The sequence below is a fragment of the Podarcis vaucheri genome (genome assembly GCF_965113315.1).
Source record: "Podarcis vaucheri genome assembly, chromosome: 3".
In the NCBI taxonomy this organism is placed as follows: domain Eukaryota; kingdom Metazoa; phylum Chordata; class Lepidosauria; order Squamata; family Lacertidae; genus Podarcis; species Podarcis vaucheri.
This window is the reverse complement of record NC_138761.1, coordinates 92416778-92431431: the sequence shown is the minus strand read 5'-3', so window position 1 is coordinate 92431431 and position 14654 is coordinate 92416778. Positions and strand designations below refer to the sequence as shown.

General features: G+C 41.9%; 1 protein-coding gene across 1 annotated transcript in view; it reads right to left on the bottom strand.

Annotated features, from left to right (window-relative positions):
• Nucleotides 1–260: 260 nt before the first annotated feature.
• The window catches only part of COL21A1 (collagen type XXI alpha 1 chain), a 118774-nt gene continuing 104380 nt past the window's right edge, over nt 261–14654 (bottom strand). The window contains exons 24-31 of the mRNA XM_082218422.1: nt 13910–13945; nt 12538–12582; nt 12107–12139; nt 8170–8316; nt 8018–8072; nt 7029–7229; nt 2863–2940; nt 261–1617 (exon numbers count right to left, since the gene is read on the bottom strand). Coding sequence (XP_082074548.1) covers nt 1430–1617; nt 2863–2940; nt 7029–7229; nt 8018–8072; nt 8170–8316; nt 12107–12139; nt 12538–12582; nt 13910–13945 — 783 coding nt within the window. The 3' untranslated portion in view covers nt 261–1429. The remainder of the gene's footprint in view (nt 1618–2862; nt 2941–7028; nt 7230–8017; nt 8073–8169; nt 8317–12106; nt 12140–12537; nt 12583–13909; nt 13946–14654) is intronic.

The window sequence follows — 14654 nt, the reverse complement described above, 5'->3', positions numbered from 1 at the left end:
GTTTGTGGTTAGGATGGGGCTGAAGGACCATGATGGGGGTAGTTTGTGCTTCCTCTCCTGAGGGTAGCGTGTACTGGGGCGTGGTCTGTGATTTTAATGTTACCAATGTTTGTTGCTTCTACCAGGGGGAATCAGGCCTTGTGTGACCAGAATGCTGTCCAGTTTGGACATTGTTGTCTTTATCTTGTTGGTATGCAGTTGGGCGAATAATGTTCTGTAGGACATAATTCACATGAATAATAAAAACTCAGCTCAACAAGTGAAAAAATTGCTTTTATTACCACAAAATCTTTTTTAAAAAAATTACCTTGAATGTCAAGCATATTACTAATGACAGAAAACAACAACAACAAAAGGCCAGTTATAAAGCTTTGCATAGGTGCAATAAAAGACTTTTTGCATTAAAGCTTAAAATAGCGCCAACTTCGGATAGAAATTGTACAACTGAATTTATTAGGATGCCAGCAGTGCTTCTTGATTGCATCTTGTTTTACAAAATAAACACAGAAATGCCTTAATTAAAATGTACAAAGAAGCAGCATAAAGAACACTGTAGTTATGTAGTAAGCATAAAGCACAGCTTGTAAACTTTTGTTTGACAACCGCAGTCCTATGGAGCATAGCAAAAACACCCAGTTCTATAGTCAGCTGAAAAAAATATGGTTAAGCTTGGTTGTGCAACAGTATGATAAAAAAATTGGCCATAATATAATTAGAAACCTTTTTTATATATAAAAAATGCATTTTTAAGTTTTTTAAGGTGCCTCTGGAGGTTTCTTTGCTTGTAGATGGAAATGTATAATTGGATAGTTGCATGGTTATTTTGAGGACAACATGGGGGTTGTTGTTTTTTATTTAAAAAAAGACTTGGATTCATACATTTTTCAAAAGAAAACTGTTAACCAGAAAAATATGAAACATACACAAATGGATGAAATCGACAAACGAAATAAAAAACAGCCATGTTCCATTAAAATTCAGGTGCTGCATATTTAGGCTGGATAGAAAATATTTCACAGTGGTATACAGCTGATCATGAAACATCGAGGACCCAATCCGGCTTCCAGCAGTGTTGCCAATGGACTTCAACAGTATCATTCAGTTAAAATGCACTCTCCAATCCAGATAAAGCTAGTCATGACTGATAGCAATGGGATTTAAATAAAAGACAACTATGTGGTTTCATTGTATTTAAATGTACAGTGATAACTTAGCTTAACTGGATGGGGGAGCATGTTACTTGATCAGCCCATAGGCCCAACACATATTTAGAGTCTTAAATTTAATATGGAATATTTTACCATATTACATTACACATCAGAGGTACTTTAGTTTCTGGGAAAGAGGATTATTGCCAGTCATCTTCCTGAGACTTGAAAGATTGTTGAAGACAAGCACCAGGTCTAGTCTGCCACTAACACATCCCAAATTAATAGTTTGGTCCTTTTCTAAACGGATCTCTTCCTACAATTACACTAAAGCATAAAGACGGGTCACAGATGCCAGGTGGTCCAGTTTGTCCAGGATTTCCAGGATTTCCACGGTCTCCATCTTTACCTGGCTTCCCAGGTTCTCCACGATATCCTTCTTTACTTATCCCAGGTGGACCTTCAGGACCTTTAACAATATATGAAATATATACATGGAGTGTGTTTGGTGCCGGTAAGGTATTACAATTTGTTAAAGATTTCTAGCATGATCCACCCTGCCTGATTAAGTATTTGCTTTTTTAGGTTTAAAGGCGCTGACGTGAATAACACATGAAAGTGTCTTGGTTGCTGCAGTAAGAGAGGAGTCTGTGCCACCCAGGTAGCCCTAGTAGTGGCACAGGAGCATCTTCCAGAAAGCTGATGTCCGTCATCCCTGAGCAAAAAGAACTGGAGCTCTGCTAAGGTGCAGCAGTGGACTTGATGTGCATCAATAAAGTGAGATGGCATCCTGGTAAGACAATGTTTGTGAGCAGTTCCCAGATCTGATAAATAGACCAGCTACCTGCCTTGGATGGGGTTACACTGCTCCTGGAGGAGCAGATATGTAGCTTGAGAATGCTCCTGGTTTCCTCTTTGTCACCGGAGGCCCAGGTAGCTTCATTGTGTATTCTGCAAGCTTTGACCACTGTGGCAGCTCTGGTTGTTTCTGAATTGGGATAGTTTAACTTTGGTAGTTGAGGCACTGGTTTTTACTGGATTACTGCAATGCAACCTTATGTGGAGCTTTCCTTAAGGTTAGCCTGGGCACTGTAGCTAGTGCAGAATGCTGCAGAAAGAAGGGATTGCCCTACTGACAGTACATAAAACCTGTGCTGAAAGAGCAGCACTGGTTGCCAACAGGCACTGCAGGAGTTTTGATGAGATGACCTTTGGGGTCCCTTTACAACTCTACAGTACTATGTGGAGGCCTCTATGTGGAGACCTGTCCAACTTGGGACATAGTTACCTCTGGAAGCACCTTAGCTTGTTGACTCCAGCCTAGTCACTTTGATCCTCAGGCAGGATACCTTTCATAGTGCCATAAGCTTCCAAGCCTTGTGCCCACTAAGACCAGGGCCTTTAATGTGGCAGCACCTGCCCCCTGGATTACCCTCCCAATGATAATCAGGAAGGCAGCTACGATACTGGTACTAAGGTGCCTACTTAAAATTCATCTGTTCACCCAGCTTTTCCCTGAGGAACAACCAGCTATGTAGATGCATTAAGATGATCTACTGATTTGATTTTTAAATTCCAAGCCGCAGTACTGATGGCTGCTTCTGTGGAAAAATCCCACTAAAGCCAACGTAAGTGACTCTTTGAAAGGGTCAGCTAAGAAGTGCAATCTTAGAGCACGTTAGCTCCAAAGCTTTCTGGCTTCTCCAAACAATACCTGGAGGTCCTGGAGGTCCTTGCATCCCAGGGACCCCAACTCCTTGGCTTCCTTTAGCTCCATTTTTTCCTGGTAGTCCTGTAAAGTGCCAGACATAAAATACATATTGTCAGTAGTTCCCAAAGTGTGCACTAAGACATACCGGTGTACTGGGGGGGGAAAAGAATTCCCATAAGCTCAGAGTTCCTATTTTGGCATGACTGAACACTATCACCCAGTGGCATAGTGTGGGGGGTGCAGGGGGGGGCGGCCGCACTGGGCGCAACATCTGGGGGTTAGGGTGCGCAAATCCATGGGTTAGGGGGCGCAAATCCACGGGTTAGGGGGCGTAAATTACTTGCCTTGCCCCGGGTGCTGACAACCCACGCTACGCCACTGCTATCACCCTGCCTAATTAGATTCTGAAGGGGAAATTATGCTGCTTTTCTGCATTGGTTGTGATTTGACCATTGAACCACTTTGCATGCAAACATGCATCAGAATTCTGCAGCCTCAGAGAAGGCTGTCCATAGGTCTGCCTGAGTCACTGTTCTGGTGCCACCTCCTGCCAATCAGAGATGTGCCAAAATCAGTAATTTCTGCAGAAATGCAGTGATGGGCTTTTCTGAGTGCTGGTAAGTTTCACATTATAAAAATATCCTTTGGCCCTGTAAAAATCAAGTGTGCCTCCAATTTTAATTCAGGAACAGTGTGTCAACATGTATCAGGAGTATATGGTACTGTTTTTTTAAGGATAGAAAGGCAGAATTAGAGAGGTGACATATAATTGTGCCCTAGGACTCAGGAGACTGAAGTGAAAATCCCAACTGGAAGCTCACTGGGTGACCCTGGGCTCACACTCAGTCGTAACCTTCCTCACAGGATTGTCGTGAGGATCAAATGAAGGAAACAGTTCTGAGATATAAACACCATATTGTATATTTATACTGTATAAACACAATAAATAAAATAACTACCGTATTTTTCGCCCTATAGGACGCACTTTTTCCCCTCCAAAAATGAAGGGGAAATCTGGGTGCGTCCTATGGGGTGAATGCAGGCTTTTGCTGAAGCTTGGAGAGCGAGAGGGGTCCGTGCGCACCAACCCCTCTCTCTCTCTCCAGGCTTCAGGAACACATCCGCAGCCTAGGCAGCCCTACGGGAGGTCCAGCAGCGATGTCTAGGCTGCGGATAGCAGCCTGCCGCTCGGCGGGCGGGCCGCCCTGAAGCAGAGCGCCCCCCGCGCCAGGCAGACATCCGCAGTGTGGGGAGCCTTGCAGGAGTTCCCGGCAAGGCTCCCCACGCTGCGGATAGCAGCCCGCCGCCCCGCAGGCGGGGCGCCCTGATGCAGAACGCCCCACGCGGGGCAGACATCAGCCAGCCCCACAAGCTCGGGGGACAGCAGGGAGGCGCAGCGCCGCCATCCCGCTGTTCCTCGTCCTGGTTCTGTTTCCCCGACCTGCTTTTGGAGGGGAAATAAAGGGAAATCTTTTCCCCTTTATTTCTCCCAAAAAAAACTAGGTGCGTCCTATGGGACGGAGCGTCCTATGGGACAAAAAATACGGTATCGTGATGGAAGAGGCTAAGATCATAAGTGGTGTGGAAATATTTCACATGTATTGAAGATAGATGATTATCAGATAAAAATTCTGAAATGTGAAGCAGACAAAATTGTATCCACACTGCACATTGTAATTACTGTTTATGTCTTCAGACCACATACTTCAATTAACGATGTGCTTAAAATTATCTAGTGGTTCAGGGATATATTACATTTTAAAAACTGTAAAAGTAGAAGGCAACAATAATAACTGAAGAAGTGCTCAGTTCATGTAATGACCATTGGAGAAGAAGGTTCAAGTTCTAAGAAAAAACTTTGAGAAAAATGACAGCTACTGAATAAGAACATTGTTATTGCTGCATAAGAATCTCAGTACTCTTGGGTAATCTTTCATATAAAAGGTAAGTAGGCCTCTACTAGATTCTATTATAAGATACAGGCTGTCACCCTACACCAGGCAGCCCCAAACTCAGCCCTCCAGATGTTTTGAGACTATAATTCCCACCATCCCTCACTGCTGGTCCTGTTAGCTAGGGATGATGGGAGTTGTAGTCCCAAAACATCTGGAGGGCAGAGTTTGGGGATGCCTGTTCTACACCCATTTGCTTCAGAGTAATCCCCACTGCACTCTATGGGGTTTACTTCTGAGTAGACATATGTAAAAATTTGTTCCTTGATAGGGTTGGGCTGTTTTAATAGTGTTGCATTTTGTTTTTGGTTGTTCATGGTTTGGTTTGGTTTGGTTTGGTTTTACTGTTATTATTGTAACTGAAGTTCAGAAGTTTATAGTACCTCTTTAAACAGATTAAAAATATAGGTTCTGGTGGTTTTGCTTTCATCAAAAATATTTTCCACATAATTGCTCCCTCTTGGCTAATGAAGAAAAGAGCTCTCATGGGGTAAGTGGCAGATTTCCCAGGCTTTCCAGCTTAAAACATATGCACCCAATTCCTCAATTAAGTGGAATAAAAATTAAAAGGGCAGGGGGAGAATGAATCTGTCCCCAATTTTCCCTTAGAACCCACAGTTCGGAGCCTCATCCAGCCTACCAATGCATTTTTCCCCTTCCTCCCCTGATCCCACCAAATTTGGTGGCAGTAGCAACAAATAATTACATATAGATATATTTAAAATAGACACAATGCTGGGGTATGTAGAGCCCAGCACCCTGATGGGGATACAAATCACCACCTCCCTAGTCATCTTATTGATGTGATAAATAGAGGGGAATGATACATCCCTCTTTCTCAGCTGATTAGCATGAAGGACTGGCTGCCTAGCTGGGTGTGCACAGTGGCGTAGCATGGGGGTGCAGGGGGGGCCGGCCGCACCGGGCGCAACATCTGGGGGGGCGCTCGCACTCGTAGCTCTCTGCCCCTACCTGGCTCACTCACTCTCTCCACGGGTTAGGGGGCGCAAATTACTTGCCTTGCCCCGGGTGCTGACAACCCACGCTACGCCACTGGGTGTGCATGTGTTCAAGTAGGAGCGTGGGGTGTGGTCACACCTACATTCAGCCACACTCATTGCTGCCATGTGACCCGCAGAAGGAGTGCATGTGGTACCTGAGCCAAAAAAAGTTTAGCCGCCAATGCCCTAGAAAAACTGCACATATGAAACTGTACAATTCAAATGAATACACACACAACAGCAGACAATGCCTGAAGCAATGTTACAGAAGCACTATTTCTTTATTTGATCAATTTGCCTATCAATAGAATGGGCAAACGCATGTGTTTTAACGAACAAAGCCCAAGCTGCGACAGTTTAAAAGATAGTAACACTTTCATTTCTCTTGATTTAGACCTTCCTCCTAGTATCCTAAGGGATATGATAGGATTGAACCATGAAAGGAACAGGATTCGGAAATGTAAACCTTCATGCACTTCAAATTAAAGTGTTAATGTAATCCTCCTACTAATAGTAAGCAGAGCTATGTGCAACCATTTCACCACAATTTTTGGTTCATGGAACATATTTTGGGGGAGGGGGCAAACAATATAATCTACATTTTTTTTAGCAGTTGGTTAGGTGGAGCGTAAGATATTTCTTCACTAAAATAGAACCCCATCTTTAGTAAAAGACACTGTCTTAAAAAACAGACAATCAGAATGTTTAAAGCAGCAGCTCTGTAGAAACTTGCTAGTCCATTGTGCCTGATGTGAAGACAGTATGGTGAAGATTATAATTCAAAGGCCCTAAATCCCTCTGCAGGTAGCTTTCCAAATATGCAAGATATACTTCCAGGCTATAGAATAGCAATCGTATTACAGACTTATTTCTTGGTTAGTTCCATTGAAGTGTGGGCAATAACACAAAATTCTCCTTCTGAAACCCTAGAGAGCCACTGCCCACCAGTGTAGACCACACTGAGTTAGATGGACTTAGTATAAGGCAGCTTCAATCCCTTTGAGTTTTTTAATAAGAGAAGAAGAGGAGCCAGATTGAGAATGGAGAGATAATGCAACCTGGAGGCTCTATGGATTGCCTGTGGCTAAGCATGTTGCCCCTGCTGACTGACAATGTGCAAGCTCAAGTTTTTCACACCCTCCAGTTCAATTCCTATTCAGTACAGGTCTCTAGGCTGGGAAGAGAATTTTGTTTCATGAGGCATACAGACAATTACCTTTTGGTCCACGCGATCCGTGACGGCCAGGAGCTCCTGTCAGGCCCGGAACACCATCACTTCCTGGCAAGCCAGGAAATCCTCGAGGACCTTCTTGGCCAGGTGGGCCTGGTGGACCCGGAGGCCCTGGGGAAGGGCCACGAGACTGGCAATGGTCACAGTGTTGTAGCCTCCCATTCTGAAGTATTGTAGGCAACTGGGCTAAGGGGAATGCAGATAAAAATGCTTAGACCAAAGGCAGCATATCCTCACCATCAATACACAAGCTAACCAAACACCAAACCATATCAAATTGCTTGAAAATATTATTGCATCTTGGTCAAATTGAGATCTAGTTATGGCAAGTAATTAAAAAAGCTCCACTTATTACAGTGGGAGATTTATGCACATGCTCACCCCTTGAGATCAGTCAGATTTGAATTTCCTTAGTTTTGACTATGTCATGCCCACCGTGTATTCCCTTTAAACCTCTCCACACTGTAGAGCAGGGGTGGAGAACCTCCAGTTCACAGGCCAGATTTGGTCAACCTGGTCTCCCCACTTGGCCTGCAAGGCTCTTCCAGGAAAGCCACGCTCACCTGCTCTATCCCTGAAGTCATATATGATGAATGCAGGGCTTGAACAAAAGGGGATTTGCAGGAACTGCCAAACCCTGCTTCCCAAACCCTTGCTACCCCTACACTTGGCACTTGCATGCAGGGCTTCCCAAACACTCATCAGCTGGTTTTCAGACATTTGAGAAGCCTTGTGCTGAGCAAGCCCTTTCAACTATCTCCCCTTACGCTTACAGATCAACTTTGATAGGTGTCAAGCACCTGTCAAGATTGGCCCCTAAGGGTGGTGTGCAGGGAGATAAAGATCTGGCTCACTGGGCCAGAAAGGTTCTCCACCCCATTGTAGGAAATTTAGGCACATGTCCTCAAGTTCACACAGGTGCATCCCAGGAAGGTGACTACAGTGCAGAACTGTGAATCAACAGGGGGACTCACTTCTCAGCACATCTGCACAAACTTGCCGAATAAATTCTTCAGAAAAGCCTCTTCCCTAAATTGAACAGAGAAGCATTAAAAAGGTGACATGGGCTCATTTTAAAAAACAAATTGGTCAGCATGAAAAAAGTCATCTCAGGTGGCATACATACAGGTTTTCCATCTGCCCCCGGAGTTCCTGGAGATCCCCTCTCTCCTTGTCCTCCTCTTGGGCCTGGTGGGCCAATCAAACCAGTAACTCCTGGTTCTCCCTTCTGCCCAGTGAAGCCACTCATGCCAGGATCTCCTTTCTCGCCTTTCTGAAATCAAAGGTAATAACTGCAATAGCCAACACCTGACAACTCACGGTGAGCATGTTTTCATTTTTTTAATGAAAAATATGCACGCTATAATATACATGAACAAAAAAAGAAAAGAAAATATTTTTATTAGCAAGTTTCTCTCTGTGTATGAGGTAACATCTAAATCCCAATGAAACCATTTCATATACGTACTAGTCCAGCTTCCTGCAGCCTTGTTCCTTCTAGATGTTTTGGGCTACAATTGCCATCATTCCTGTCCAATGGGATATGATGGGGGTGACGGATAGGAGCTGAGAGCCCAACAACAGCGGGAGGGCACCAGGTTGAGGAAGGGTACACTAAGTCAATGGTAAACATTCCTGATTGATGCAAGAACAAGAAAATGGATTGTTTTCTCTACAATCCCGGTGGACTCTTTTCATGATGTGCCAATTAAAGTAACCACAGGAGACCACCTAGCCTGTCATGGAAGCTGGAAAAGATTAAAACCCAGAGGCACAGGTGATGTGAAAGGAAAACCACCGAGATAATTAATCGTATCCAGGGGACATTACTAAATGAAGTTATGTTAATAAAGGGGGAATAATTAAAGCCACAAAGCCTCATCAAAGTGAGTTGCCTGTGTTTAAGCTCATTGTTTTTCCATAGGCTCAAAATGTGCTTAACTTCTATGCTGGACTGTGACCTACAATGAGTTCTACAATTTTTAAAAATAAAGCCAAAGCCACTTCAGTCACAATGGATTAGATTCTATAATCATTACAACATTCCCAACCTCTGTATTTTGTTTTACTATGGCTTTTTATAGCTTTTATATTGTTCAAATATATCTTATTAGCTGGGTATAACAACCTCATTTCAATTTTCTAGCCAAATGGAATAATGTAAAGCCACAGATGTGCCAGGAATAGGTTGGCAGACCTTATACAGACATTTTGCTTATAAGACACCTGGTGGTTATTTGAAGAGCTTCTTAGGAGACATTATGAACATTAAAAAAAAAAAAAAGCTCTGAGGAAGAGGTACTTGTACACAGTGGACTAATTTGCTTACAATGCTAAGTCATGGTTAACCAAAAACAAATCATGGCTTATGAGTGTGGTTTGTCATGGCTACTAAACCACAGCAAAGCTGCTGGGCTAGGTTCAGATGTTCAAATTAATCTTTGGTCTTCAGCTAATAGGTCAAGGGGACGCGGGTGGTGCTGTGGGTTAAACCACAGAGCCTAGGACTTGCCGATCAGAAGGTTGGAGGTTCAAATCCCTGCGACGGGGTGAGCTCCCGTTGCTTGGTCCCTGCTCCTGCCAACCTAGCAGTTTGAAAGCACATCAAAGTGCAAGCAGATAAATAGGTACCGCTCCGGCGGGAAGGTAAACAGCGTTTCCGTGCGCTGCTCTGGTTCACCAGAAGCGGTTTAGTCATGCTGGCCACATGACCTGGAAGCTGTACACCAGCTCTCTCGGCCAATAAAGCGAGATGAGCGCTGCAACCCCAGAGTCGGCCATGACTGGACCTAATGGTCAGGGGTCCCCTTTACCCTTTACCTAGTCGAGACCACTGCAGGGTCATAGTCTAATCTGAAATGGGTGACAACAGCAGCACTACCACCATACAATTGTATGGTAAAAAGAAGATATGGGTCCCCAGATGCAAATTTGGGTTAAAGGTGGTTCAGTTAACCACAGATAAGTGTAATGTGAGAACCAGGCCAGTGTAGCTCATTAGTTAGTTTAGCCGCCTTGGCACTGACTGTTTATCAAATGGATGTAAGCCATGCAAATGTATGTATACACAAGTGGGGCCTGCATTCAAAAAAATGTTTTGGTATGTTCTTCTTTCTACAAGGAGCGCTTCTGTTCAGGGTTCCAGTCGCTCATTCCCTGAAAACAAGCGATTCTACTCATCCAACCCCTCACATTCTCTGTTTCCACATATATGCCACTGTTACTGAGCATGCTCGGGTCTTCGTTAGACTCTTGTTTCTGTTTCTGTTTTTTTGTTTGTTTTTTGAAAAAAGCTTCCTTGTACTTTTGCAAGTTTTTCTGAACATGCTGATTCATCCAAAGTCTCCCACTTTGTTTGCAATCCTGTCAGCACTCACCATCTGTGTTCGCTATTAAAATGAGTGCTATTTATTTATGGAGGCAATTTATACCCTGACTGCCAGTGTTTTGGTCCCCTGTGCAGCATCCATAAATAACAAAGGGCAAAACAAATTTAACACAGTTTAAACCTTTCTGCAGAAACAAAAACCACAGTAATAATAACAGATTCTGTTATCTCTCTGGTACTTTTTTACTGTTCATTTGCCAATGTGGAAAAGTCTTAGAAGCGCCTAGAACTACTGTATTTATATCCAAAAAGAAGAGTTTTTACTGTGAGGCTTGTGAATGAAAACTGTAACAGCTTGTAGAACTTGCCAAGAAGCTTACTGAAAGTATATTTTTCAGAAGTGTTTATTTGGCTTTTAATAGCTAGCAACATCCTGTTTGTGACCTTTCTTAGCGACCCTTTACCATTTGGCCGAGACAAAAAGAGACACATTTTTTAAAAATGCTAAAATTGTTATTGATTTGAAAACAAAACAAAACTGTGCATTAAAAGATTCCTGCATATTTAAAAAGCTGCAACAAAAAATATTGACATAAAATCTGAAAATAAAACCGCAACTTAATAATGCACAGGATATATTTATTTAAGAGTATACACAGCATCAGACTCAGTTTAAAGCCTGCTATGCCATTCCCTAGATGTCCGGTGCTGTCTCTCAGCCTAGCCAACAGTCCAAGGCTCTGTGAACTTAAAAGAAAGGGGGAGGCAATTGCCACGAATGGCAGCTCCGCTCATGGAAGGTGTCTCCAGCTGATATTGGAAGAATCCCTTTCCAATCCCCAGCAGCACAAACCACCCATTCAAGAGGGTCCTCTGACCCTCAGTGGAGCATTTTCAGAGGCCAGGAAAGCTGTTGTGGGGAGCATAGGAAAAGGGAAATCAGATTCCACCAGCCCCATTACATGCGCTTAACTCCAACCTTACGGACAGTAACGAACATGGACTTAACCCCATAGATTTCAATAGATCTACTCTGAGTATGACTTAGTTGGATATCATCATTAACGTTAGATGCTGACTAACTTCCGGCTACAAGGATTGTTAGTAAAGTTGTTGAAATCTAGTATTTTTCACTTCCTTTCTGCTATGTCTACAATGTCCCACTATCAGGAATGTGTTTCTCAACTTTTAAATGTGAACTTTCTGCAATCAGTTGGAAGCCACCATGCTTGGCATATAGCTGAACATTTCCCCCCATTTCCATTCTACCTGATGAATTCTATAAAATGTTAAAGCTTCCCTCGCCCTACACATCCTTAAGTTGATAAAAACAAATTAAAAATCCCTTTTGTTCTGAACATATTTCTGAGGGCAGATTAAACAAAGCCAAAACACAGAGCACATGTGAATTATGCTATCTGAAAAGGTCTTCAGATATTATATTCACTTACACAGCATACAAATGATAAATTATCAAAAACTATTCAAAATCATTGTAAATTACAATCAAATAATAATACTGAAAAGTTGGGGTTGTGACCTGGCAACATATTTATTATTTATTGAAAGCATTTATCTTGTTTTTTATTGGCTTTTTTTAAAAAAGCACTCAAAAGTATTTTTATCAACGAAATTAAAACCAACAGCCAGCACAAAATGTATGCTAAAATGAAGCAGTCAAAAAGACAGGGAAAGCAGATGTTGGGGCATATGAAACAGCAACACAAACACATACCTGTCCTTCAGCTCCAGTTAATCCTGTGTCGCCCTTTAGGAATCAAAATTTCAGAAGATATTAATAAACGGATGCAGAGTTATTGCTATGTTGCTTCAAATCTAAAAACATAAGGCTAAACTATATAAAAATAAATATTGTATTAAAATGTCATATGCTAGAGAAATACCCTCCAAAGCACAGCTTCATGCTAGCCAAGCATCTAGTGATATGCAATATTTATTGATGCTGTTATCTAAGGGCTCAAAACATCCCCCCCCCAACTCACTCTGTAATTTTAAAGGAAGGGGAAGGAAGGCCACCCTATTTCAGAGATATGTGCCCTAGTTGGCTTCAGATCTATTAGTATTACTCTGCTCAGAAGGTGCTTTTGCTAAAGGAAGGTAATGAGGCAATTTTTGTCAATTATTTAAAAAAGGGAAAAAGTTTACCTTCTGGCCTGCAGTACCTGATCTGCCACTTTCTCCCTTCTGACCCTTTAAAAAAAGAGGCATTACAAAATAATTATTTTAATTATATGAAAATGTGTTTTGTTTGCATATATTAACATGCCCCTTTCCCCAGTACTTCAAAACAGCTGGCAATTGACAAGCCAAAATTATACAATACATCCACTATTTGTAGAAAACAACAACCAACACATCAGAAATGTAAAGCCCCCAAGTAAAAAACCAAAACAAAACAGCAGAATTAGAAATAGCCTGTTTCGAAGGAGCATATAAACTAGGTTAAAACAGACACAAGATGGACATCTCCAAGGAGGTGCTATCATCTCCAAGCAGGTGTATCACCACCACAAAAAAGTCTCTTTCTTTTCCCCACAAACCTCACTGCCAAGGTGGAAAGACTGGTAAAATACCCTCTGATGTCATCAAGCATCATCTTGGGGCAAGCACCCTTCAGATGTCCTGGAACTAGGCCACACACAGTTGTGTGTGGCTTTTTTCAGGGGGAACTCACAGGAACTCAGTTCTGGCACCTCTCAGGTGGGCTCCATTGCCATTATAAGAGAACAAGGGAGGTGTTCATGGTGAGTTCTGGCACATCTTTTTCTAGAAAAATAGCTCTGTATATGTTTGTGTGTGTGTGTGTGTGTGCGCGCACGCACACACACGCACACGCATACACACACACATATTTTGGTCTTGAAAGGCAGCACCACATACAAAACATTACATTGATTTACATTGATCAAGAACTGGCATGTCATTCAGTCAATCTTCTGTTATTTGACGATGATCGAATATTCCATGAAGCTGAAGATCAATTGCCTGTTTTACCCAACTGCCTTTAGGAACTAAATTTTGTTTTGAGTAGTAGCGGCTTAATTTCTCCTTTAGAAATCAACCCAAACCTAGCTGGGTTATTAAAGAACTATGTCTCCATCTATTTTTTAAGTTAAAAAATATTACTGTAATAAGTTCGTAACTGTTCATTTTCAGACTGATATGGTTAATCCTTTAGATCAGGCTTTGGACTACTTATACCGAGGTTTATTCAGACACCATGACTGCACCATGATGCTGAGGAAAATTCAGCATGCTTGATGTGATCTGTGGCAGGAGTACCCAACTGCCATCATCCCTCACTATTGGTCATTATAGCTGAGGAGCTGATGGGAGTTTGAATCCAAGAACATATGGAGGACACCACGTTGGCTACTGCTTGGTCTGTGGGACATACCATGCTCTGACATTTTTTCAAGAGTAATTATTTTCATTTAAAAATACTAATGCCATATAGAGTGAACTATCTACAGCAAGCAGGCATTCCAAGTTATTTTAACTGTTGAAAGGTTTATACCTGGATGCCTCTTTCCCCAATGTTTCCTTTATCTCCCTGAAAATAAGAGAAAAAACAACTTCTGTTGAAATGTAAGTGATTATACACATAGGTGAAATAAAAGCAATACACAAGTATAATATATAAGTTATAATATATGTAGCTACACTAGAGTCACAAAACATCAAACTGTCAGCCACAGAGGCTTTTTCCAACTACACAAGATCCTTGTGAAAGAAAATGAGAACAGAAATCTTTACATAAGCGTGTTACTGTTTGTGGCAAGGCACTGTGCAATCTCATGCACATAATGGCCACTAGAAGTCTCACTAATCCAAAATGTCCAAGAATGGACAACTTTCATCTAGAATCTCAGTCAGCAATTTCCCCTCTATCTGTTTCTTTGTAATAAAATAATAATCAGTTGAGCTTCTCTTTGATCCTTTTCCTCTTAATGTACTGATTTCTATGGGTCAATATTTTTTTAAAAAAAGTATGAATAAGACTAAAACACAAAATGTCAGTAATATTGTAGATAGTAAAACACATGTATCATTTATAAAATTGGGGGGAAAGCATAATGCTGTCATCTCCCTCCCCCCCAAAAAAGTTATGTTTTCTAAATATGCCGTTTAATTTTACTAGCTGTTATATAATCAAGAAGAAAAACTTTTAATTTAATTGTCTGTGGTCCCTATTTCATTTCTTTAGCACAGATAAACTTAAATTAATTTGAATGAAAATCATTATTGTTTACACAAGTCTA